At 43.7% G+C, this 27565-nt stretch overlaps 1 protein-coding gene across 1 annotated transcript in view; it reads left to right on the plus strand.

Moving 5' to 3' along the window:
- LOC110525789 (phosphatidylinositol 4-phosphate 5-kinase type-1 beta) overlaps window positions 1-27565 on the plus strand; it is a 111236-nt gene that overhangs the window by 57758 nt on the left and 25913 nt on the right. Inside the window, exons 5-9 of the mRNA XM_036979937.1 lie at window positions 12935-13052; window positions 15105-15257; window positions 15435-15731; window positions 26210-26412; window positions 26625-26708. Coding sequence (XP_036835832.1) covers window positions 12935-13052; window positions 15105-15257; window positions 15435-15731; window positions 26210-26412; window positions 26625-26708 — 855 coding nt within the window. The remainder of the gene's footprint in view (window positions 1-12934; window positions 13053-15104; window positions 15258-15434; window positions 15732-26209; window positions 26413-26624; window positions 26709-27565) is intronic.

Genomic DNA, 27565 nt, shown 5'->3' on the forward strand with positions numbered 1-27565 from the left:
AACAAAACCCCACAAACTCCAAGCATTGATTATGCAAGAATGGGCTGCCATCAGCCAGGATGTGGCCCAGAAGTTAATTGACAGCATGCCAAGGTGGATTGCAGAGGTCTTGAAAAAGAAGGGTCAACACTGCAAATATTGACTCTTTGCATCAACTTCATGTAATTGTCAATAAAAGCCTTTGATACTTATGAAATACTTGTTACTATGGAATACAGAAGTATATTTACATCTGACAAAAATAGACACTGAAGCAGCAAACTTTGTGAAAATAAATATTTGTGTCATTCTCAACTTTTGGCCACAACTGTACAAATAAATATGAATAGAAAACCGCTAAAATGAAAGGAAGTGCAGGTTAGAAAAGCCATGCTCGAACATGAAACGCAAACATTAAATTACTTTACATCAGGGCCTTCCGGGTGGCGCAGTGGTCTAAGGCACTGCATCGCAGTTCTAGCTGTGCCACCAGAGATTTTGGGTTTGAGCTCAGGCTCTGCCGCAGCCAGCCGCGACCGGGAGGCTCATGGGGAGACGCACAATTTGGCCCAGCGTCGTCCGGGGCTAGGGAGGGTTTGGGTTGTGAGTTGTGTTTCGGAGGACGCATGGCTCTCGACCTTCGCCTCTCCCGAGTCCTACTAATACTAATTGGATACCACGAAATTGGGGAGAAAAAGGGGTAAAAATGTCAAATCTCTCCCTTTACTCAGTCACAGATATTTTTTACACTTATATATATATATATATATATATATTTTTTTTTTCTCCCCAATTACGTGATTTACGATCTTGTCTCATCGCGGCAACTCCCCTACAGGTTCAGGAGAGGTGAAGGTTGAGAAGTCATATGTCCTCCGAAACAACCAGCCAACCATGCTTCTTAACACCCGCCCGCTTAATCCGGAAACCAGCTGCAGTTTCAGGAAACTAGGCGTATGTCGCGCGTCACTACTTCACAAGAAAGCCATTTCAACATAAAATGTATTTTTTTTAATCAAAATTCTTTTTTGGGGGGCAGAAATGCCATTTGGAACATTCTGAACTTTTAAATTGCTAAATTACGAGCCTAGTTAGTTTAGCCACAGAAAAAGCCAGCAACCTCCCGCTAGCCATGATTGGCTGAGATAATGAGTGGGCTGGACATGCCGAGAACTGGGTTCGTATTGGTCTGCTATGTAGCACGCTTCTGTCTATTTGAGCTGGTCAGTATGTGTAGGTAATCCTGACTAACGCGGCTTTAAAAAATATATATTGCATAGTGGAACTGCATAAGTGTTGCTCTCCACTTTCTGGAGGACCGAGTTTTGAAATCAGTGGAATTAGCTAAGGAGATGCAGAAAACACCTGTCTCCGGATTACATCTTCAAACTATGGGCAACCATGGCATCTGTGACAGAGGGAGAAGCGTCCATCCATGTATAATGCATCCATCCATGTAAGATAGTCTAGCTAGCTACATTTTCAGATATTACACATTTCAAATTTTGTCAAAAAGTTGTTTTCATTTCAAGTTAGTGTACTGTTAGCTAGCTAGCTAATGTTAGCTGGCCGGCTCACTAGCTAACATTACTTGTTGTAATATTAATCGTATTTCAGAACCATTTGCTTTGCTAGTTATAGGCTGTTAGCTAGCTAACATTGAACCTGGTTGGTTAGCTACCTGCAGATTCATGCATGGTAGTAACGTCATGAGTTGGGATTATGGTTCATTGTTTCATTAGCTAGCTACATGTCTTAACTTGAGGGCCGGGGGCAGTATTCAGAAATTCGGATGACTGACGTACCCAAAGTAAACTGCCTGTTACTCAGGCCCAGAAGCTAGGATATGCATATAATTTGTATTGGATAGAAAACACTCTAAAGATTCTAAAGCTGTTAAAATAATGTCTCTGAGTATAACAGAACTGATATGGCAGGTGAAAACCCAAGGAGAATCCAACTGGATTTTTTTTTTGAGGTCACAACTCATTGAAATTGCCGTCTATGGGAAAATCAAAGGAATAACTCCCAGATTGCAGTTCCTAGGGCTTCCACTAGATGTCAACAGTCTTTAGGATGAGTTTCAGGCTTGTTTTTTGAAAAATGAGATAGTATTTGTAGTTTTTCTAGGTAGCTCCCATTTTGACTGTATTGTGGCGCGCGTGCATGAGGGCACGCACTTCATTATTTATCTCCGGTAATGAACATACTATTCTCCGTCTTAAATTGTACTGTTTATTTACATATTAGGGTACCTGAGGATCAATTAGAAACATTGTTGGGACGAAGTTTATTGGTAACTTTTGGAATTCCTTTATATGCATTTTGAAACCGGCGGTTTACTGAATCAAGCGCGCCAGCTAAACTTACTTTTTTGGGGATATAAAGAAGGACTTTATCGAACAAAATGACCATTTGATGTGTAGCTGGGACCCTTGGGATTGCAAACAGAGGAAGATCTTCAAATATAAGTGATGTATTTTATTGCTATTTCTGACTTTTGTAATGCCTGTGCTGGTTTGGAAAATGTTTATAATGAATTTGTGTGTGGGGCGCTGTCCTCAGATAATCGCATGTTATGCTTTCTCCGTAAAGCCTTTTTGAAATCTGACAAAGTGGCTGGATTAACAAGAAGTTAAGCTTTTAAATGATGTAGGACACTTGTATTTTCATGAATGTTTAATATTACGGTTTTGTATTTTGAATTTGGCGCACTCCGATTTCACCGGATGTTGTCGAATTTGATCCTGGTAACAGGATTTCCGTACTAAGAGGTTTTAATAAGACTCCACTATGCAAGTATCCATTTCAATAGATTGTTCATGATGTCACTGCGAGCTGTTGATTGATGTAGCTGGTAATTTTGCTCTGGCTATCTACTCCGATTTCAGAGCACTCTCGTCTGAGTGTGCCAGAGCTTAGAATAACTGACAAATTTACCAATATGGCCGGTGTTAGTAAACGTTGGCAAAATTAAGCCTAATTAAATTGCTGCCAGCAGCATAGTTGCAGTCACCAATGCTCTGGATAACACAAAAACAGCCTAACCAGCTCTGCTCGTGCTTGTAAAATGGTCAAAGTGAGCTGTTCTCTCATTTGTGTCTGGAAGTAGTTAGCAAGCTAGTCAACATTAGCCAGTTAGCTTGGGTGCTTGACTGCTGTTAGGACAGAATGCTCAGATCAACCCTTAAAGAGATGGGTGGGGCTAAAGGTTAAGAGGGTGTGAACGATGCTGAATGGGCGTAGACAAAGAGGAGCTCCAGTACATGTACCAAAATATTCAAAGGCCATTTTCCCAAAAGGGATGTTTCAAGTTATCAACTTTCAAAGCAGAATTACTTTCCCATTGTTCCTCAACTGTAGTGCATGATATACAAGTTTCTAGCTCTGAGTCTCTACTTTTATCTAATGTAAAAAACCCAATTTCAAATTTTGTTTCATAAGACCGAATCGAGCCGGTCCGTCACCAATGTGTCGGGGGAAACGCTGTTCAACCGACGACCGAGGTCAGCCTGCAGGCACCCAGCTCGCCACAAGGAGTCACTAGAGTGCGATGAGCCAAGTAAATTTCCAAAATAAAAGTCTAGAGCTTGTTTTGGAACTGCATTCCATCACGACGTTACACCAGTGGATGGCGGAGTATTGGCTTGGGTCTTCAGCAAATGACTTGTGTCTGAATAATAAAGACACAGAATGTCTAGAATAACTGCCTGAGCTGCAAAACAGAAAGTAAATATGATTTAGGATAGGCCTATTCCGCTATCTAAGTATGCCATGGTGTTGTGTTATTTATTGGCCTTATAATTGCATAATTTATTTTTATAGCTGCATAGTGCTACTGTGGTGATCATGTAACCTAATAAATCACACTTTTTCCAGTATTTGGGAGCACCTAGGCCTTATTAGGCATTTTGACTATTGTATTAGTGAATTTCACTCTGTATCTAGGCTTGTTCTAGCTATTTGCGTTGCACGACCCCATCACGCAGAGGCTATATTCATATCAATAAATGAGACAAAACTAAATATTGATTAAGTCTAGGCTATAATCTGTCCTGATCGAAATAGCCTTGGGGTCCCTTAATAGTCTGGACGTTTCCCTATCAGCCACTGCACATGCTTCTTCAACAAGTGTGTTTAAAATGCATTTTGAGACTGTATTTAGAGGCCTGTGAGCTAGGGTCTCTTTTTAAGGGAAGCCCTATAATAAAAAGTTATAAAACACAAATAGAGTTCTACGATTATTACGCAAAGCACCAGTACCCAAAATGATAGCCTGAATTGCATTGACTATAAGTTGAATGCCTATTTGTTTTTATTTGGATAGGCCTAAATTTAAACATTAAATTATTAAAGTGATAGGCTAAAGAACTAAGAATTTAGATAATTTTGAATACACACATGAATATCAATAAACTAATGGATAAGACTTTTATTCCCTTTTGATTTAGTTCCTATTGCAACTGAGACAAATGACTGAATGGCTGACATACTGACTGGATTAATTAAATGTTCAAATATGTTGGAATGACGAGTTGCACGCATCATGCATGCTCTGCACTGGTAAATACTACTGGTTATGTTTCATTATTCCTGGTAGATACTACTGGTTATGTTTCATTATTCCTGGTAGACACTACTGGTTATGTTTCATTATTCCTGGTAGATACTACTGGTTATGTTTCATTATTCCTGGTAGACACTACTGGTTATGTTTCATTATTCCTGGTAGACACTACTGGTTATGTTTCATTATTCCTGGTAGACACTACTGGTTATGTTTCATTATTCCTGGTAGACACTACTGGTTATGTTTCATTATTCCTGGTAGACACTACTGGTTATGTTTCATTATTCCTGGTTGACACTACTGGTTATGTTTCATTATTCCTGGTAGACACTACTGGTTATGTTTCATTATTCCTGGTAGATACTACTGGTTATGTTTCATTATTCCTGGTAGACACTACTGGTTATGTTTCATTATTCCTGGTAGACACTACTGGTTATGTTTCATTATTCCTGGTAGATACTACTGGTTATGTTTCATTATTCCTGGTAGACACTACTGGTTATGTTTCATTATTCCTGGTAGATACTACTGGTTATGTTTCATTATTCCTGGTAGACACTACTGGTTATGTTTCATTATTCCTGGTAGACACTACTGGTTATGTTTCATTATTCCTGGTAGATACTACTGGTTATGTTTCATTATTCCTGGTAGACACTACTGGTTATGTTTCATTATTCCTGGTAGATACTACTGGTTATGTTTCATTATTCTTGGTAGACACTACTGGTTATGTTTCATTATTCCTGGTAGACACTACTGGTTATGTTTCATTATTCCTGGTAGATACTACTGGTTATGTTTCATTATTCCTGGTAGACACTACTGGTTATGTTTCATTATTCCTGGTAGACACTACTGGTTATGTTTCATTATTCCTGGTAGATACTACTGGTTATGTTTCATTATTCCTGGTAGACACTACTGGTTATGTTTCATTATTCCTGGTAGACACTACTGGTTATGTTTCATTATTCCTGGTAGACACTACTGGTTATGTTTCATTATTCCTGGTTGACACTACTGGTTATGTTTCATTATTCCTGGTAGACACTACTGGTTATGTTTCATTATTCCAGGTTGACACTACTGGTTATGTTTCATTATTCCTGGTAGATACTACTGGTTATGTTTCTGATTGCAGACAGAGCCCATAGAATGGGATGGTGCAATATTGAATTAGTCATATTTTGATAAGGTGCATGCATGTGGATGTCCACGTCACCCAGAGACATGCCCATTCTGTAGAGAGATACACCTAGCATACTGAAACTTCACTGTTGTAGGCATAATACAGCTAGTGCTATCTAGACTTGTACTGGCAAACAAATCCATTACATTAGCTACCTATCTACCTAAATATGAAGTAAACTCAACTGAGGAGTATTAGAGAATGGAGACTTTTAACTTGAAAATGTGCAGGATCCATCTTCCCAGTTTCCCTGACTTTGTTTATACTGTGTTATGTTTGAGCACTCCTCACAGGCTGTTCGGTGAACATTGTTTTTGTTGGTGAGATGAAACTGCCAAAACAAAAGGTATTATTGTACGTCAGAATTCCAACACAAGATTTGTTCAAGCCTAAACTTTTCGTCTGTAATCGTAACATGGTGTTTGAATGTTCACTGGTGAAATTTCACATTTACGTTTCACACATGGCTTTTCTTACGATCCTAACAATTTACATATGGATTTTCTTAAGATCCTAGCGTAATGTACGTTCAACCTTTTGTCAGCTATCTCACTCCATAGCTTAACCCCTCGTTGATTATCCCTTACGTATAGTAATACTGAGTAGCAGTTTACAATATGTTGTATCTACCTACATATGCTTTCACACAAATACATGCTTTACAGCCTGAGTAGATGAATCCTAATAAGTCCTTTAGAAACACCACAGCCTACGTTGACACTGCTGTGAAGTGACTCGTTGACTTTCAGCAGTGAACCTGCAGTATGGCTGAAGAGGGAACAGAGGTTGAGCTAGATCTGTCTGCTAGCTGAAATAGGAACGCTTCATGTCTGGATCTCTCCATGAAACAAGGGAGGAGGCGTTCCCCTTAAACAGTAATGACTCACATAGAGGATTCATATCCTAAAGAATAAAAAAGGGGCTTCTATCATTTAACATGAATGTGAATCGGCTAGTTGAAGTCATGGTGTATGGACTCTGTCAATCCAGTGGATTATATACTCCAAATCCCTGGAAATCAGCTTACTGTGTCTTAACACCAGTGTGCAAAACATACTGCATGCCGTGTCATGCCTGGCCCATCAAATTGTCTGTCTTTTAATAATTACATCAGCAGCTTAAAGAAACACTTTACATAACCCCAAACACACCCAGGAATACACGCACCCATACACACAAACACATGCACATACACACACACACACATACACAAAACACACACACAAGTGTAAGAGATGACATTATTAGTGCCGTCTGATCACATCTCTTGGTATTAACAGATGAGCGAACGTCATGCACTGTTTGAGTAATCTTCTTGTCTATATCGCACATATTTCGCCAAAGATCTAGAATATCTGTTACCGAACGACATTAAACAAACCTCTCCCCATATGAAAAACAGAAAATCACCAGAGAATGTCATCCTCTTGATTGGTTGAGTTTTGTAAGCAAGTTTTTTAAGAATTGATATTTGCTAATGGTCATGCCAGCCTCTTTCCCTTCCAAGCTCTGCAGAGACTTGGACTAGGAAATGCTTTCTGTGTGTCCCTTTCCAAATGGCACATCAGGACATGCAAAGTCTGTCCTTCAATAGAAACTGAACACACTGGTATATGCAAACATGCTGTCAGATTTAACTTGCACTCTTGAGTTTCACATTTATTATGCTCATTTCAATATATACTGCAGGTTAAAGGGATTTTATGCAAATTTTCCTGCTTAACACAGGTGCAATAGCCATCCCAGAATGTTGAAATTAATTTGTTTAGCCAAACATACAGAGAGAGAACAATATGTTCTCATTGTCTCTTTATGGGCATCTTTTGACTGAGAGTGGGCTGGTGACAATGACAACACTGGAGAGACCAGGTGTTTTAACCTCTACTAGAAGAGACAAAAGACTCTCCATGGAGGAAAAACAAACAGAACAAAATGAGTGTAGGAGGAAGCTTAAGCCATGACGTGGCTACAGGCATACAGTAACACAGTGGTTCCCAAACTGTGGGGCGTGAGGAGCCGCCGGGGTGGGGGGGGGGGGGGGGGGGGGGGGGGGTTATTTTTATTTTTTAAAGGAACTCAGTCCGGCTTTAAACTTACTCTTGAAAGTTGTAGCATGCACGACAGCGCCAGCTGTTCTGGACGACCGTGTGGTAGCGCTCTTGGTAGCCGATGTGAGCAAGACCTTTAAACAGGTCAACATTCACAAAACCGCGGGGCCAGATGGATTACCAGGACGTGTACTCAAAGCATGCGCGGACCAACTGGCAAGTGTCTTCACTGACATTTTCAACCTGTCTCTGACTGAGTCTGTAATACCTACATGTTTCAAGCAGACCACCATAGTCCCTGTGCCCAAGGAAGCGAAAGTAACCTGCCTCAATGACTACTGCCCTGTAGCACTCACGTCGGTAGCCATGAAGTGCTTTGAAAGGCTGGTCTTGGCTCACATCAACACCATCCTCCCAGATACCCTAGACCCACTCCAATTCGCATACCGCCCAACAGATCCACAGATAACGCAATCTCAATAGCACTCCACACTGCCCTTTCCCACCTGGACAAAAGGAACACCTATATGAGAATGCTGTTCATTGACTACATCTCAGCGTTCAGTAGTGCCCTCAAAGCTCATCACTAAGCTAAGGACTAAAATAAACACCTCCATCTGCAACTGGATTCTGGACTTCCTGACAGGATTCCCCCAGGTGGTAAGGGTAGCCAACAACACGTCTGCCACGGTGATCCCAGACACTGGGGCCCCTCAGGGGTTTGTACTTAGTCCCCTCTTGTACTCCCTGTTCACCCACAACTGCGTGACCAAACACGACTCGAACACTATTAAGTTTGCTGACGACACAACAGTGGTTGGCCTGATCACCGACAATGATGAGACAGCCTATAGGGAGGAGGTCAGAGACCTGGCAGTGTGGTGCCAGGGCAACAACCTCTTCCTCAATGTGAGCAAGACAAAGGATCTGATCGTGGACCACAGGAAAAGGCGGGCCGAACAGGCCCCCATTAATATCGACATGGCTCGAGAGTTTCAAGTTCCTTGGTGTCCACATCACCAACAAACTTTCATGGTCCAAACACACCAAGACAGTCATGAAGAGGGCATGACAACACCTTTTCCCCCCTAGGAGACTGAAAAGATGTAGCATAGGTCCCCAGATCCTCAAAAAGTTATACAGCTGCACCATCGAGAGCATTGCTGGTTGCATCACCGCCTTACAGAGAGTAGTGTGTACTACTGGGGCCAAGCTTCCTGCCATCCAGGACCTATAAAATAGGCGGTGTCAGAGGAAAGCCCAAAAAATGTCAGAGACTCCAGTCACCCAAGTCATAGACTGTTATTTCTGCTACCGCACGGCAAGTGGAGCACCAAGTCTAGGACCAAAAGTCTCCTTAACAGATTTCACTGCTGAACAATTAATTAAATGGCCAACGGACTATTTACATTGACCTCCCCCACTGCGGGGGTCGTGGGATGTTCCCCAATGCTGGAAGGGGGGCCCGAGTGAAAAAGTTTGGGAACCCCTGCAGTAACAGAACAGCAGTAGTTTTTGACTCAATCTCTCCTTCTCTCTTTCTTTCTATTTCTCTCTCTCTCTCTCTCTCTGTCTCTCTCTCTGTCTCTCTCTCTCTGTCTCTCTCTCTCTGTCTCTCTCTCCCTGTCTCTCTCTCCCTGTCTCTCTCTCGCTCTGTCTCTCTCTCTCTCTCTCTCTCTCTTTCTCCCCCACCCCCCCCCCCCCCCCCCCTTGAGAGACACAGGGCACGAGTGACTGACGCAGAGCTCTCAGAGGATCCTCCTTCACTTCCCTCATCTCCATTGGTTCCCTGAACTCATACTGCCAGGCTGCCACTGGCGTTGGCGCCTGTACATCTCAGACATTGTTTATCTGCTGTAACTTGTGTTCTTTTCTCGAACAGTACTCTAGTTCTGCTCTGCGTGGATAAGACACTTTCATTGCTGTGTGTGTTTGTGTGCTCTTTCATCTAAATGGTTCTAATATGAGACTATACCGTTTCAGTCACAGCAGGCAGGCAGCACATAACTCTGTGCAGCTGGAGGTCATTCTCTTTGCTGCACACACACACACACACACACACACACACACACAGCGTGATTTCGTTCAGCAGTAGGCTGATGATCACACCTATTTATGTTGAGGCTGTAGCCTGTCCTGTTACTGGGTGGAAGCACTGGGTGGAAGCATCTTCGGCCAATTGAGGGTTCAACAACCTGGTTTCGATAGCAGCTCGCTGTGGAGGTGCCCCTGAAAACGAAGCCTTTTTAACGCCCTTTTAATGGATTGAGATTTAGGATGCAGTGTGTTGGCGTGTTGTTACAGGATCATCTGGAGCTAATCACCCAGTAAACCTCCTGTATTCTGTTCCACCTGGCACGGCTACAGGTTCGTACCGAAACAGGCTCAGTCTCTAAGTGAGCCATGTCAGCCTCTCATCAAAGAAAGAGAAAGAAAGGACAACAGAAATGTGTGTTATTTATTCTCTTTCTCTCTGAGTGGTCGTGTGTGTGTGTGTGTTTGCGCGCATGTATCAGCAGTTAACCCCTTGCTAGAGAGATGCCAGAGAGATGGGCCCTTCAGGTCAAAGTTATTACCACCTCTCTATTATTACACTGTCATTATCACTGGGACAGGTAGATCAGAGGAGAATACACCATGGAGTTCCAATATGCAGCACTACCATATAGAATATATAACATACTGTATGAGCAGGACCACCTATTATCTATATGTTATTCTACACTCACATTACTTTTCATTTGAAATGATTTTCTACCGTTCGTTTCTATTATGCCATAGCTTTAGTTTCAGATTCACGTACTTTACTACAAGGCTGTTGTACCCTCCTCACCACAGCTCTTATGAATGCCCTGACACATCCTGCATTTGTGATCAGTCGTCATTGCTATCAGACAAAAGGCTACAGGACAAGCAAAGAAAGAGTGAAAGCCAGAGATGGAGAGAGAGAGGGAGAGAGAGAGAGGGAGATGGAGGGAGAGATACTGAGGAGTGAAGCAAACACTGTCGTAATGTGTCCGTGTTGATTATGCATCTATTCAAACACAGAAACAACAGAGATTAATTAAGATAGAACACACACACACACACACACACACTACCACTCAGGACCCTGAATGAAAATGCATATAAAATCGAATTGTATTTGTCACATGCGCCGAAGACAACTGGTGTAGACAGAGTAAAAGCAGCAAATGAGTGTAAAAGTGTGTGAGTTATGTATGTATGTATGTATGTATGTGTGTGTGTGTGTATGCGTTGTATCTATGTGTGTGTGTGTATGCGTTGTATCTATGTGTGTGTGTTTGTTTGTATGTATGCGTTGTATTTATGCGTGTGTGTGGTATGTATGTATGTATGTATGTATGTATGTATGCGTTGTATCTATGCGTGTGTGTGTTTATGTATTGTGTGTGTGCGCGTATGTAGTGTATGTGAATGTTCGGGAGTGTCAATGTAGTGTGTTTGAGTCCGTGTGTATGTGTGTATATATATGTATGTGTGTATGTGTGTATATATTCATTCTAGCGAGTGTGCGTAGGGTCAGTGTGTATGTGTGTGTGTATATATATATATTTGTGTGTGTGTGTGTGTGTGTGTGTGTGTGTATATATTCATTCTAGTGAGTGTGCGTAGGGTCAGTGCAAGATAAGAGTCAGTCCAGATAGTCTGTGTACCATTAATTGACTATTTAGCAGTCTGGCTATTTGGTTGTCTTCTGGCTTGAAGGTTCGGAGCCTGTTGGTCCGAGAGCTGATGCTCCGGTACTGTTTGCTGGACGGTAGCAGAGTGAACAGTCAATGGCTTGGGTGGCTGGAGTCTTTGGCAATTTTTTGGGCCTTCATCTGATACCTCCTGACATAAAGGTCCTGGTTGGCAGGCAGCTTGACCCTGGTGATGTACTGGGCCACCCACATCACCCTGTAGAACTGCTTGAGGATCTAAGGGCCCATGTCAAATCTTTTCGGCCTCCCGAGGGGGAAGAGGTTCTGCCGTGCCCTCTTCACGACTTTGCAGGTGTGTGCGGACCATGTTAAGTCCTTAGTGATGTGGACGCCAAGGAACTTGAAGCTCTCAACCCGCTCCACTTCAGCCCTGTCCATGTGGATGGGGGCATGCTCTCCCCTCTTTCTCCTATAGTCCACGATCAGCTCCTTGGTCTTTCTGACGTTGAGGGAGAAGTTGTTGTCATGGCACCACACTGCTAAGTCTCTGACCTCCTCCCTATAGGCTGACTCATCGCTGTCGGTGATCAGGCCTACCCTACCACCGTTGTGTCGTCCGCAAACTTGATGATGCAGTTGGAGTCGTGTGTGGCCATGCAGTCGTGGGTGAACAGGGAGTACAGGAGGGGGCTAAGTACACACCTCTGAGATGCCCCGTCTTGAGGGTCATTGTGGCGTAGGTGTTGTTGCCTACCCTCACCACCTGGGCACGGCCGCCAGGAAGTCCAGGATCCAGTTGCAGAGGGAGGTGTTCAGTCCCAGGTTCCCCAGCTTGGTGATGAGCTTGGAGGGGACTGTGTTGAACGCTGAGCTGTACATGAACAGCATTCTCAGATAGTTATTTCCCCTCTTGTCCCGGTGGGAGAGGGCCGTGTGAAGTGCAACTGAGATTGCGTCATCTGTTGGGGCGTTCTGCGAAATTGGAGTGGATCTAGTGTGTCCGGGATGATGGTGTTGATGTGCGTCATGACCAGCCTTTCAAAGCAGATACATGACGGATGTGTTCGTGCTGTGGGCTCAAGGGGACTGCAGACTGCCGTCAGTGAGTCTGTGGAGAACTCCATGCCTTCTCTCTGTCTATGGACACAGATCTCATATCATCATAATGCTGGTCCCCTGTGTTACATGGTGTTGTATTATTGTGTTCTATGGGTGTTGTTTAGGGTAATCAGAGGCATGCTCTCTCGCCAGGCTCTGGACTCTAAACAGGGCTGACTGCCACTGGTTCATCTGGCTTGCCATGGGTAGCTGTACTTAAAGACATCCTCCAGTGATTTTTGAACTTTTACTGTTGAAAAGCGATATCCCGAGTATAAATACAGTATAAACACGGAGGTGTGTCTTGCTTGTTTCTGTATGTGGGGATATTCTAACTGACTGTTCTGTGTCTTTGTGTCCGGTGGGCCGTTTCCATCAGCGAGGGGAGCAACCTGACACCGGCTCACCACTACCCAGACTTCCGCTTCAAAACCTACGCCCCGCTGGCCTTCCGCTACTTCCGGGAGCTCTTCGGGATCAAACCAGATGACTACCTGGTAGGTCTAAACACTGCACCTGGTACACACCAGGTACACTCCTAGTCCACACCTGATTATGGATTGAGACACATCCCGTAGGTTAGAGTTCATCCTACCTATCATGTAACGTTCGTCAATCAACTCATTGGGATCAGTGGTGACTAAAGTGTATGGGAGTGTAACCAGAGTTTTACAGAGCAGTGGTTTTACCCTGTTCTACCTATCCAGCTGTGGAGATGGAGATGGAGATGGGGGTTGGGTTTGGGGGATGAGGTAATAGTTGTGCTAATTTCATTATGATGGGTTTAATTGCATCCCCTGCACATTTAAATGAAATCAGGCTATAATTTCCCAGAGGGTCGAGGTGGGTGGATGTGTGGCGGCGTGCGCGTGAGAGTGCGTGTATCAGCAGTTAACCCGTTGCTGACCGATTCCACTCAGAAGGCATGCCAGAGAGATGCCAGAGAGATGGGCCCTTCAGGTCAAAGTCATTACCACCTCTCTATTATTACACTGTCATTATCACTGGGACAGGTAGATCAGAGGAGAATACACCATGGAGTTCCAATATGCAGCACTACCATATAGAATATATAACATACTGTATGAGCAGGACCACCTATTATCTATATGTTATTCTACACTCACATTACTTTTCATTTGAAATGATTTTCTACCGTTCGTTTCTATTATGCCATAGCTTTAGTTTCAGATTCACGTACTTTACTACAAGGCTGTTGTACCCTCCTCACCACAGCTCTTATGAATGCCCTGACACATCCGGCATTTGTGATCAGTCGTCATTGCTATCAGACAAAAGGCTACAGGACAAGCAAAGAAAGAGTGAAAGCCAGAGAGAGATGGAGGGAGGGAGAGGGAGAGGGAGAGAGACTGAAGGGTGAAGCAAACACTGTCGTAATGTGTCCCCGTTGATTATGCATTTATTCAAACACAGAAACAACAACAGAGATGAATTAAGACAGAACACACACACCACTCAGGGTCCTGAATGCAAATGCAGATAAATTGTGTATGTGTTCATGCTGTGGGCTCAATGAGTCTGTGGAGAACCCCATGCCTTCTCTCTCTCGTTGTTTCTCTCTATTAGAACACACATCTCTGTTTTACTGCATTATCATTAAACATCCACACTACTCCACCTTCACTGACTTCCCCTGGTCCTTTGATTTCCACACAGAGGGGGTTCTGTGTTAGAGCAGGGCTTTTATGTTCATTTGGAGAATAACGCCACAGATGTTTTTGGAATGATTGTCGTCTACATGGGTTCTATTGCCAGAGGCCCATCTCATGTAAGCTAAACTGGAAATGTTCTTTTGTGCTTTGTTTGTGAAGGTTCAACTGATAAACGCACACGAATGCTGGTGGAAACAGAATACATTCACCCTTGCCCTGGGGCCTATTGTATGGTCTTAGATAACCTCTGTGGAAGTAATAAAGCTGAATGTGTGGTTTGTAAAAGCTGAGTGCACAGAATTACGGAAAGTACTATACTGATGCCATACCCTCAATGAACTATTGACCACCTGTCTACAGCCAATCCTAGCAAAACAGACCTTTCACTCTGTGTGTGTGTGTGTGTGTGTGTGTGTGTGTGTGTGTGTGTGGAGGAGCTGGGGGGTGTGTGTGTACACGCGTGTCTGCATGTGTGCGTGATAATCATATACCGCACCATAAAAGCCGCACACCCATCTGTGAATGAATGAAACTGTGTGTTTGCTTTCCAGACCACCCTTATTGGCAACGTAATCCTTTTTAACCACAGTAAACGGGTGAGGGGTTAGTAGTTTGTCCATGGTAGAGGTTGTGCTTTATAAATCAGTAGAGAACATTATTTCCCTGAGGATTAGGCAGCGAGTTCAATGACCATAGGAGTTATCGAGCAGCACAAACAGATCTGGGACCTGTGGTTGTACAGGCATACTAAACCAATTTTGTTATTGTTTTTACAGGCATATTAAACCAGTTTTGTTATTGTTTTTACAGGCATATTAAACCAGTTTTGTTATTGTTTTTACGGGCATATTAAACCAGTTTAGTTTTTCTCCTCAGTACTCCATCTGTAATGAGCCTCTGATTGAGCTGTCCAACCCCGGGGCCAGCGGCTCTCTGTTCTACCTGACCAGCGATGACGAGTTCATCATCAAAACCGTCCAGCACAAAGAGGCTGAGTTTCTCCAGAAACTACTTCCAGGTTACTACATGGTGAGTAACTCACCCAACCTAGTCTGCGTTTCCTATATAGTGCACCACTTTTGACCAGGAGGTACTGCACTATGTAGGGAATAGGTTGCCATTAAATGGACACAGACCTGGACCCAGGCCTATTAAACAGAACCTATTCATCAACTAACTGTATTCCACCTCTCTCTCCACACGCAGAACCTGAACCAGAACCCACGCACCCTGCTGCCTAAGTTCTACGGCCTGTACTGCATCCAGTCTGGAGGCGTCAACATCCGGCTGGTGGTGATGAACAACGTGCTGCCGCGCTCCGTCAAGATGCACTACAAGTACGACCTGAAGGGCTCCACCTACAAGAGACGTGCCTCCAGGAAGGAGAGGGAGAAGGCCTGTCCCGTCTACAAGGACCTGGACTTCCAGGACATGCATGAAGGGCTCTACTTCGACGCTGACACCTACAATGCCTTGATGAAGACCCTGCAGAGAGACTGCCGGGTAGGTGTGGACTGGGACAGCTGTCTGTCTGTGTCGATCTCTGTCTGTCTGTCTGTGGGTGCCTCAAGCTCCGACCTTGCGGTGGAACCTCGCGAAACTATGTTACGACACTGGCATGAGTAGCAAGAAAAGTAGATTACACAGCTGGTTTGAATGTAATGCCACAATTCAAACTTGTTAGATCATCCCAGTGTTACAAAGCATCTAAGTAAACGTATGGCGGAAGCAGTTTTAACAACAACAACAAAACAGGAAATGCATTTTCTTCACATTCTTTCAGTATTGTATGCAGGTTATAGTGTCATTCTGGCTTTTCCCGTCATCCTAGAAATGGAAAGGAGAAGTGCTATCAGATGAGATGGTTCCTGTGACTCATTTCTAAGGTCTGCTCTTTTCATCCCCACACACACTCTGGACTTAAATGGCCAAACTTCTTGTTATGTCACCCTTTGGACATTGGGTCAGATGACAGAACTAGAGAAGGGCACAGATTGTATTTGGCATGGGAATCCAGTGAAGTACTGGGACTCGTTCTGTCTATGGGAAATCAGCAACCTCTCCCCTTCACATAGGATACAGATGTGGGATCTTAATTTGATCACTCTTTTGTTGATGAGAATTTTCCTGGAAATGCAACCTTCTAGTGTATTCAGCAGGAACTTCAAACTTCCAGTGTATTCAGCAGGAACTTCAAACTTCTAGTGTATTAAAGGTTTAAAAAGCCTTCTAAAGTTTGTCATTTCCAATTGAACATTTCAGACTTGATTTGCCTTAACCTGAAATGCATCAACCGCTACATAAAATGTCCATTAATTATAATCCACATAATAATTCACATTTCCTGTTGCTGCAGAACTATTTTCCTGCTGTAGCAAACTTGCTCAGATTAAGATCCTACATCTGTTCTCTGCCACCTTAGTGCACACACTCAAATAGTATACACTACACGCGCGGCACACATGTACACTAATGCAAGTATGCACACACGCACATGCACCACACACACAGACACACACACTTCCACTCTTCCACTTCATACCCTGCCACATTGAATTTAAGCCAAGAACAGTGTGCTTGTGATTGTAGGGTTGGACGGTGTGTTTTGAGAAAGGGGACTGTGTCTTTCTGCAGTGTTTGGCACTGGGATTGTGTGTTTCCACGGTTGGTTCCTTGGGAGCTCTGTGCTCTGTTTCAGTTCCATGACAGTTTTCCAAACATTGAGTGTGATTAAGAAATGTTCCCATCAGCGTGAAAGAGAGAAAGTAAGAGAGAGCACCACTCTAAAGATAGGGGGCTGCATTCCTGTCTATTTCAGAGCAATAGCCAGATTGTCCTGTCTAATCTAGTGAAGTGGTGGGATCAGAGCTGTTGTTTAACAGAACAATAGGAGCCAGGAGCTACTTTACCACTCCTAAAATGTACATAGACCAAACAGGACCATAACAAGTCAACTTACAGAACCAAAGCGGTGCATGTTGGAGTTTTTCGTTAGCACTACACAGCTGACTCAAATGAGCAAGTCATCAAACTTTGTTGATTTGAATCAGCCGTGTAGCGCTAAGACAAAAAGACTCAAAATATTCATCCCTTTGTGTCCCCAGGGCCAGAACCACTGGTCTATGGCACGACTACATCTATCTCTGTTGTTATTGTGCTCTGTTCACACCTACACGACCTGTTGGTGAATTGAAAATGGAGTTGGTGGAAACAGGAAAGAAACACATAAAAAACATCTAATGTGGACTACCTCAGGTGATGACCATATAGATGGTGTTTATAAAATGATTGACAATGGTCTTATCTATTACAACATGTATCAAATCACCTCAACTACCCCGTACCCCAAGCACATTGACTCGGTATTGTTATTGCTATTTTATTGTGTTTGTATTTCGTTTTTTAATGGTGCTAACGTTCATACTTTTTAACTCTGCGTTGTTGGAAAAGGGCTCCTAAGTCAGCATTTCATGGTAAAGTCTACACCTGTTGTATTTGACTCATGTGACAAATAAAATGTGATTTGTATTTGGGCTAGCTCTGAGGTGATGACAGGGCATACAGTTGAAGTCGGAAGTTTACATACACCTTAGCCAAATACATTTAAACTCAGTTTTTCACAATTCCTGACATGTAATCCTAGTGAAAATTCCCTGTCTTAGGTCAGTTAGGATCACCACTTTATTTTAATAATGTGAAATGTCAGAAAAATAGTAGAGTGATTTATTTGAGCTTTTATTTCTTTCATCACATTCCCAGTGGGTCAGAAGTTTACGTACACTCATTTACTATTTGGTAGCATTGCCTTTAAATTGTCTAACTTGGGTCAAACGTTTCGGGTAGCCTTCCACAAGCTTCCCACAAAAAGTTGGGTGAATTTTGGCCCATTCCTCCTGATAGAGCTGGTGTAACGGAGTCAAGTTTGTAGGCCTCCTTGCTCACACACACCTTTTCAGTTCTGCCCACACATTTTCTATAGGATTGAGGTCAGGGCTTTGTGATGGTCACTCCAATACCTTGACTTTGTTGTCCTTAAGCCATTTTGCCACAACTTTGGAAGTATGCTTGGGGTCATTGTCCATTTGGAAGACCCATTTGCGACCAAGCTTTAACTTCCTGACTGATGTCTTGAGATGTTGCTTCAATATAGCCACATAATTGTCCGTCCTCATGATGCCATCTATTTTGTGAAGTGCACCAATCCCTCCTGCAGTAAAGCACCCCCACAACATGATGCTGCCACTCCCGTGCTTCACGGCTGGGATGATGTTCTTCGGCTTGCAAGCATCCCCCTTTTTCCTCCAAACATAACAATAGTCGTTATGGCCAAACAGTTCTATTTTTGTTTCATCGGACCACAGGACATTTCTCCAAAAAGTATGATCTTTGTCCCCATCTGCATGTGCAGATGCAAACAGTAGTCTGGCTTTTTTTATGGCGGTTTTGGAGCAGTGGCTTCTTCCTTGCTGAGCGGCCTTTCAGGTTATGTCGATTAAGGACTCGTTTTACTGTGGATAAAGATACTTTTGTACCTGTTTCCTCAAGCATCTTCACGAGGTCCTTTGCTGTTGTTCTGGGATTGATTTGCACTTTTCGCACCAAAGTATGTTTAATCTCCAGGAGACAGAACGCGTCTCCTTCCTGAGCGGTATGATGGCTGCGTGGTCCCATGGAGTTTATACTTGTGTACTATTGTTTGTACAGATGAACGTGGTACCTTCAGGCATTTGGAAAGTGCTCCCAATGATGAACCAGACTTGTGGAGGTCACATTTTTTTCTGAGGTCTTGGCTGATTTTCTTTTGATTTTCCCATGATGTCAAGCAAAGAGGCACTGAGTTTGAAGATAGGCCTTGAAATACAGTCGTGGCCAAAAGTTTTGAGAATGACATTTTCACATACATTTTCACAAAGTTTGCTGCTTCAGTGTCATTATATATTTTTGTCAGATGTTACTATGGAATACTGAAGTTTAATTACAATTGTTTCATAAGTGTCAAAGGCTTTTATTGACAATTACATGAAGTTGATGCAAAGAGTCAATTTGCAGTGTTGACCCTTCTTTTTCAAGACCTCTGCAATCCGCCTTGGCATGCTGTCAATTAATTTCTGGGCCACAGAAGTTAATGATGGCAGCCCATTCTTGCATAGTCAATGCTTGGAGTGTGTGGGTTTTTGTTTGTGCACCCGCCTCTTGAGGATTGACCACAAGTTCTCAATGGGACTCAGGTCTGGGGAGTTTCCTGGCCATGGACCCAAAATATCGATGTTTTGTTCCCCAAGCCGCTTAGTTATCACTTTTGCCTATGGCAAGGTGCTCCATCATGCTGGAAAAGGCATTGTTCACCAAACTGTTCCTGTATGGTTGGGAGAAGATGCTCTTGGAGGATGTGTTGGTACCATTCTTTATTCATGGCTGTGTTCTTAGGCAAAATTGTGAGTGAGCCCACTCTCTTGGCTGAGAAGCAACCCCACACATGAATGACCTCAGGGTGCTTTACTGTTGGCATGACACAGGACTGATGGTAGCACTCACCTCATCTTCTCCGGACAAGCTTATTTCCGGATGCCCCAAACAATCGGAAAGGCGATTCATCCGAGAAAATGACTTTACCCCAGTCCTCAGCGGTCCAATCCCTGTACCTTTTACAGAATAACAGTCTGTCCCTAATGTTTTTTTTCCTGGAGAGAAGCGGCTTCTTTGCTGCCCTTCTTGACACCGGGTCATCCTCCAAAAGTCTTCGCCTCACTGTGCGTGTAGATGCACTCACACCTGCCTGCTGCCATTCCTGAGCAAGCTCTGTACTGGTGGTGCCCCGATCCCACAGCTGAATTAACTTTAGGAGACGGTCCTGGTGCTTGCTGGACTTTCTTGGGCGTCCTGAAGCCTACTTCACAACAATTGAACCGCTCTCCTTGATGTTCTTGATGATCCGATAAATGGTTGATTTAGGTGCAATCTTACTGGCAGCAATATCCTTGCCTGTGAAGCCCTTTTTTGTGCAAAGCAATGATGAAGGCACGTGTTTCCTTGCAGGTAACCATGGTTGACAGAGGAAGACAATGATTCCAAGCACCACCCTCCTTTTGAAGCTTCCAGTCTGTTATTCGAACTCAATCAGCATGACAGAGTGATCTCCAGCCTTGTCTTCGTCAACACTTTGTTTGGGATTCAGTTAATTTACATGGCAAAGAGGGACTTTGCAATTCATCTGATCACTCTTCATAACATTCTGGAGTATATGCAAATTGCCATCATACAAACTGAGGCAGCAGACTTTGTGAAAATTAATATTTGTGTCATTCTAAACTTTTGGTCACGACTGTACATCCACAGGTACACCTCCAATTGACTCAAATGATGTGAATTAGTCTATCAGAAGCTTCTAAAGCCACAACATACTTTTCTGAAATTTTTCAAGCTGTTTAATGGCATAGTCAATTTAGTGTATGTAAACTTCTGACCCACTGGAATTGTGATACAGTGAATTATGTGAAATAATCTGTCTGTAAACAATTGTTGGAAAAATTACTTTTGTCATGCACAAAGTAGATGTCCTAACCGACTTGCCAAAACTATAGTTTGTTAACAATACATTTGTGGAGTGGTTGAAAAACTAGTTTTAATGACTCCAACCTAAGTGTATGTAAACTTCCGACTTCAACTGTATCTCATGTGGGAGGAGCATGAAGTTATCCCTCGACACTGATCTTAGGCCAGTTTTGCATTTTTAACAAATTGTTGAAGTTGGTAATTGTGGAGGGTCTGCTGATCCTAGAGGCTGTTGGGCATATATTTAACAGTGTGTTGTCCATGACAAGAGAGATCATTATAGTGTTCCCCTGTCTGCCTCCTGCCCAAAGGTGCAACCAGGATGTGGAGACACAGAGCCACTGAGACCAGGAACAGGAACGTAGACGCTTCCTATTACAGGCATCCAGCCTTTGAAACCTTTGCAACGTTATAGCCTACGATGTGATTGTCAATGGCATTTGTTTTTCTCCTCCACAAAATGGCTTCCGTTAACCAGCTTCAGCTACTCTTATTTTATTGGACACTCTGAGAATAGCTCAACTGAGCTGTTATTCCACATCAAACAACAAGTGGTGACTAATGAATGGAGTTAGTCTGCATGAGTAGCATGCTGTTAGGGGTGAATATATATACTGAACAAAAATATAAACGCAACATGTAAAGTGTTGGTCAAATAAGATTCACAAAATGTTCCATTCGCAAAAACGTGTATTTCTCTCAAATTTTGTGCACAGATTTGTTTACATCCCTGTTCGTGAGCAATTCTCCTTTGCCAAGATAATTCATCCTCCTGACAGGTGTGGCATATCAAGAAGCTGATTAAACAGTGTGATCATTACACAGGTGCACCTAGTGCTGGGGACAATAAAAGGCCACTCTAAAATGTGTGGTTTTGTCACACAACACAATGCCACAGATGTCTCAAGTTTTGAGGGAGCATGCAATTGGCATGCTGACTGCAGGAATGGATTGTCCACCAGAGCTGTTGCCAGAGAATTGAATGTTAATTTCTCTACCATAAGCTGTCCCCAACGTTGTTTTAGAGAATATGGCAGTACGTCCAACCGGCCTCACAATCGCAGACCACGTGTAACCACGCCAGCCCAGGACCTCCACATCTGGCTTCTTCACCTGCAGGATTGTCTGAGACCAGCCACCTTGACAGCTGATGAAACTGAGGAGTATTTCTGTCTGTAATGAAGCCCTTTTGTGGGAAAAACTCATTCTGATTGGCTGGGCCTGGTCACGCCTTGAAGGCTTTGGCAATGGCTGCTATAGCTGGCTGATTCCTCTCCTTATGTTTGTCCACTAAACTCACAAACTCCTCAATGTTGACTTTCTATTGGATACAGCTCAAGTAGGTAAGAGTCCGTCACAGACTCTCGAAGATGGCCTCTTGTTTGAAGTCTTTAGAGGGGTCTTTTTCCATCCCTCCCGCTCTCCTCCTCCTCTCTCACCCTCTGTGTTTCAAAGTAGTTATCTTCTTCTTCTAGGAAGGCACGGCGCTAAAGGGAACAGTGTTTCATGTTGAATGCAGTGGTTGTACTGTAAGTGACTCTGGACTCTGTAGCTAGTTTGTTATTGTCACTGCTTCCTGTCTTCCCTTCCTGAGCTGGAAGCAAAGTGCCCTCAAAGCAATATCTCTGTCCGTTTCCATGAGTAAGCAGTAAACCCCTCGCCCCAGGGCCTGCTGCAGCACCGAAAAACAGGAGAGGCGGGAAAGGAAGGGGTAGAAGGGGGAAGAGGTTAGAGTTGTACGGAAATTCAGCCAGGGTATGAAGGGGAGGTTAGCGGCGAGATGAGATTGGGAGACCATGACGTCTCTGCTGCTGTGCTGCATGTGGGTCACTGAGGGAAATGTAGGGTGCTCTCTCTTTCCCTCCTCTCTTCATCTCACAACAGCTCCCTCGATGCCCTCCATATGGAGAATGAGCTGAGAACATGAATAAACTATATCCATGTCTATGACTAGAGGGAGAGAGAGACTGAAGGAAAGCCTGCTCGTGTTTGACTTGGAAAAGGGAGCAATGTCATTGTCATAGCATGGCTGGGCTCTGAGATGTTGTTGAGATGATGACAATGTAAACTGTAATGACAGTTTAGCAACAGGGACAATCTTTTGTAAGTGGTTGCCAATCATGTGTTGAGGTCTTTGACTAGGGCAGAGGGATGTTGACTGCCATTTTGCCTTTTTGTCTGGGAATCACCCGATTAACTCGAGACGCAAACAAACACACACTCACATGCACACACAAACGTACACACACGCTCGCCCGCACACCACACGCCACACACAAATAGAATGGGTGGGAAAGTAATGTTGCATAATTGTTATGGAACGCGAGGCCGGTCATGTTGTCAGACAAAAACAACCTTTTATTGGTCCCACTCCTCTCTTCCTGGGTCATGTGATTCTGTAATTCCATTGGAACATGACAGGGACAACAATGCCCTCTCACAAAGCCAATCAAGCCAGGGCCGATGTCAAATGACACCCTATTCCCCGTATAGTGCACTACTTTGGCAAGAGTTGGATCGGGCTGCTACGCACGCTTACCCCCCCCCCCCCACACACACACACACACACAAAAAACGTATGGAAAATCGTTGAATTAGAATTGGTAACATGGAATGGAGACATTCTATGAAATGTCAATGTGAAAGCTGGGAGTGTGATTTGTATGAAAGGCACGGCTGGCACCATATTTTAACTGCAATGGAAAGAGTCTCTGTCATTCCTCTCTTCAAAGGGTGCCAGTGTATTAGTGTCATTGTAAGTGGGCCATGCTGTACTGTGGGTTTCAAAGACAGACCCTCTCAAGAGACCGATCCAGAGGAGAGACAGGGCTTGGATGTGCTGAATTACATCGAAGATAATTTGTTCAAGGAAAAGGGAATCTTGTAAAAGGGTGACTTAGTGAACACGTGTTAAAATAGTCTCCCTAATACTTTTCCATCCACTTTTACAGAAACTCTGAAGACAGACAGCAGTTTGAAGTCAAATATAAGGTGAACATCTACAGTGTGTTGATATTATGTTGAAGTGATTGTTAGTTACTGTTGGCTCACATTGTCTAACCAGCAAACCGGGATCATTCCCAGAACATTAGCTAAGATTCCATTAAGTTTTAGTTAGGGATTTATCTAACATTAGGATGATAGCATCCCAAAAACATTGAACAAATATATATATATTTTTTTTTTAATGAAATATCCTTGGAATGTTCTAACATTAACTCAAATGTTGTGCACAACATCTGTAACAACCACCACAGAACATTCCCCGAACGTTTTCATTAGGTTTCCAGGAAATACAATAACACAATGTACTATTTCATGTTTTTAAGTCATTCTGCCGCAACAAAATGGGAGAACAACGTTCTGGGTACGTTCTTATGAATGTTCTGGGAACTTTCACAGAAACAATTTAGGTTTTCTGGGTATGCTTTTTATTGCAGGTGAGGAGGAACACCGACTTTGTACCTTGGCAAATCACTGCTCAGCATCAATTGAAGAAGGATGCACACATTTGAAGTGCCCGTTGCAGTAGTATAGAAGCCAACCTGATGAAGGCAGGCAGCAGTATGGTTTGTGTAGCGATGGTTTGCCTGGCAAGGAGAGCTGGTCAGGCCAGCTGGGAGTCACATGGGCCTACTGTGGGCAGGTTGGTGTGTGGGTCTATTCAAAATGGTGTCCTTTGAATAGGAACGGAGGAGTCAGGAGGAACAGATGCAAATCAAATACATGGAAAAGGCAAAGCTCGAACAAGAGCACAAGTGTTTTCTGAGTGTGTGTGTTTGTGTCTGCGAGCGTGTGGCTGTGTGTGTGTGTGTGTGTGTGTGTGTGTGTGTGTGGGCGCATGCGTGTGACTGTGTGTATGGGCTTGAGTTCGTGATTTGCATTAGTCATATAAGGACACTAAATAAATAATTAACCATGATTAAACAACCAGCAACAATGTAGTTTATAAAGCAAACATAAAGACATTTATCATTGGGAATAACCAGGACATAGCTGTTCTATAATATTATTTTGGCTGTACTAAGTCATGTCACATGTTTCCTTGTGCCACATCAATGTATTCTAGTTACAGATACATCAGTGGTATGATAAGATGTCAAAATGCCATCTTTGCTGACCTATAGCCTACTGTCCACTCCTAGTAAGTGTGTGTTGATGTTAGTCTCTTAACAAAGATCCTCATTCTGGACATACTAGGCAACGTTACTTTGATTAGATCACAAAAGGCTGATCTGGTTCTGTTGTGGTCCTTTTCCTCAGCCTGTTTTCTATTGGCCAGTTCGTTATATGGGATAATGATAGCTGAGTCCCTTATGGCACCCTATTCTCTTTATAGTGCACTACTTTTGTACTAGTGAACTACTTAGGAAGTTAGGGTGCCATTTGGGATGTACCTGATGCTGGGAATACTGTTGACGAAATCCATCTGTGTTGCTGACTTTAGGGGTTACCATGACGATCATGATGAACATTCTTGTCATTTTTAGGTCTGCAGCCAAGCCACATTTGTCTGGGTGTTCCCTGTTATGACAGACTTGACAAAACCTGCTGTTTCATTCCCTGTTCCTGCTTTTTCTTTCTTTTGTTATCGTCTCTCTTAGACAGACAGACAGTGTTATTAGTTTTGGGGATTTGCACGGTAATGCTTAGAATGACATGGTTCCTGTGGTCCAATGATCAGATGATCAAATTTGCGTCCAAAAATGGCTAATCTTATTATTGCTGATAGCACCATAAAAATGATGACTTTCCATGCAAGCACGTCTGCACACGTATGTATGTATGTATGTATGTATGTATGTATGTACACACACACACACACACACACTTGGCATGCAAAAGCAGTGCCAGCCAAGCCAGACTAAAAGGCCTGATAGCACCCTTGACCCCATATTCAGATTGTGTTTTTTGAGCCCCTCTGATGTCGTGAGAACGTTCTGTTTGAGCAGTGAGAGGAAACCTGGGGCCTGAGAAACCCTGGGAACAGAGACACACGGGTCAATATGTAAATCATCACTCAACCGTGGAGCAACACCTTTCTTTATATAGCTCAAGAATCAGTTACAGAAAGATTTCTTCAATGCTTTTTGGCGTTTGAGGCACACTTAGCTTAGTGGTTAGATGACACACTTTGTACTTTTCAGGTCTATGTAACAAAAGCTTCTGGCCAACATAGTACAATAGAATAGAATATCACTAGTGCCTATTTATTTTTGGTCCCACAGAAATATGGGTCACATTTCAATAAACCAGATGATAGTAAAAACGATTTGTTGTTGTTTAAAACGAACACACCTGTGGCTGATACTAGTCAGTTGAGGACTAACAGCAAGGCCAAGACAGCGCCGACTGCATTTCCACTCTCTGCTAGCTAACAGGTTGCTGATCATGGTAATTAAGCTGTGGTTTCATGTTGTGTGCTGCAGGTATTGGAGAGCTTTAAGATCATGGATTACAGTCTGCTCCTGGCCGTGCATGTCCTGGACCAGAGCCCAAAGGAGGGGGGCGAGCCGGGCCAGGCAGGGGGGGACGGCAAGAGGCCCGTGGCCCAGAGGGTCCTCTACTCCACAGCCATGGAGTCTATCCAAGGGGACGGCAAGGCTGCCGAGGCCCACACCACAGACGACACGTGAGTCAGCTCACCACAGGCATGCTGCCCATACAAACACACATACACAGTAATAGTTTAATGACATTTAGACATACACTGGCAAAACTCACAAACACTCGCAATGATCAAAAACCCAACCCTCACTGAGATGCTTTGAAGGATGACTTGGCAGATAATCCTGACTGACTACTTTCTGTCACGGGACTTGTATTTACTCTGCTGTATTTCAGGATGGGTGGAATTCCTGCCAAATCACACAAAGAAGAGAAGCTGCTTATTTTCCTGGGTATCATCGACATCCTGCAATCCTACCGGTACAACATGACTTCATAACATGCTATAAAACATGTATTACATGGAATAATGACAAACTATTTACATGTTCAGCATTATGTTCTGTAACCTGGAGTTTTCTGTCCCTATGCTGGGGAGGGAGAAAGAGACGAGAGACGCAGAGGGAAAGAGAAGAGACGCAGAGGGAAAGAGAAGAGACGCAGAGGGAAAGAGAAGAGACGCAGAGGGAAAGAGAAGAGACGCAGAGGGAAAGAGAAGAGACGCAGAGGGAAAGAGAAGAGACGCAGAGGGAGAGAGTAGAGACGCAGAGGGAAAGAGTAGAGACGCAGAGGGAAAGAGTAGAGACGCAGAGGGAAAGAGTAGAGACGCAGAGGGAGAGAGTAGAGACGCAGAGGGAGAGAGTAGAGACGCAGAGGGAGAGAGTAGAGACGCAGAGGGAGAGAGTAGAGACGCAGAGGGAGAGAGTAGAGACGCAGAGGGAGAGAGTAGAGACGCAGAGGGAGAGAGTAGAGACGCAGAGGGAGAGAGTAGAGACGCAGAGGGAGAGAGTAGAGACGCAGAGGGAGAGAGTAGAGACGCAGAGGGAGAGAGTAGAGACGCAGAGGGAGAGAGTAGAGACGCAGAGGGAGAGAGTAGAGACGCAGAGGGAGAGAGTAGAGACGCAGAGGGAGAGAGTAGAGACGCAGAGGGAGAGAGTAGAGACGCAGAGGGAGAGAGTAGAGACGCAGAGGGAGAGAGTAGAGACGCAGAGGGAGAGAGTAGAGACGCAGAGGGAGAGAGTAGAGACGCAGAGGGAGAGAGTAGAGACGCAGAGGGAGAGAGTAGAGACGCAGAGGGAGAGAGTAGAGACGCAGAGGGAGAGAGTAGAGACGCAGAG

Source organism: Oncorhynchus mykiss, chromosome 6 (genome assembly GCF_013265735.2).
Source record: "Oncorhynchus mykiss isolate Arlee chromosome 6, USDA_OmykA_1.1, whole genome shotgun sequence".
Lineage (NCBI taxonomy): Eukaryota > Metazoa > Chordata > Actinopteri > Salmoniformes > Salmonidae > Oncorhynchus > Oncorhynchus mykiss.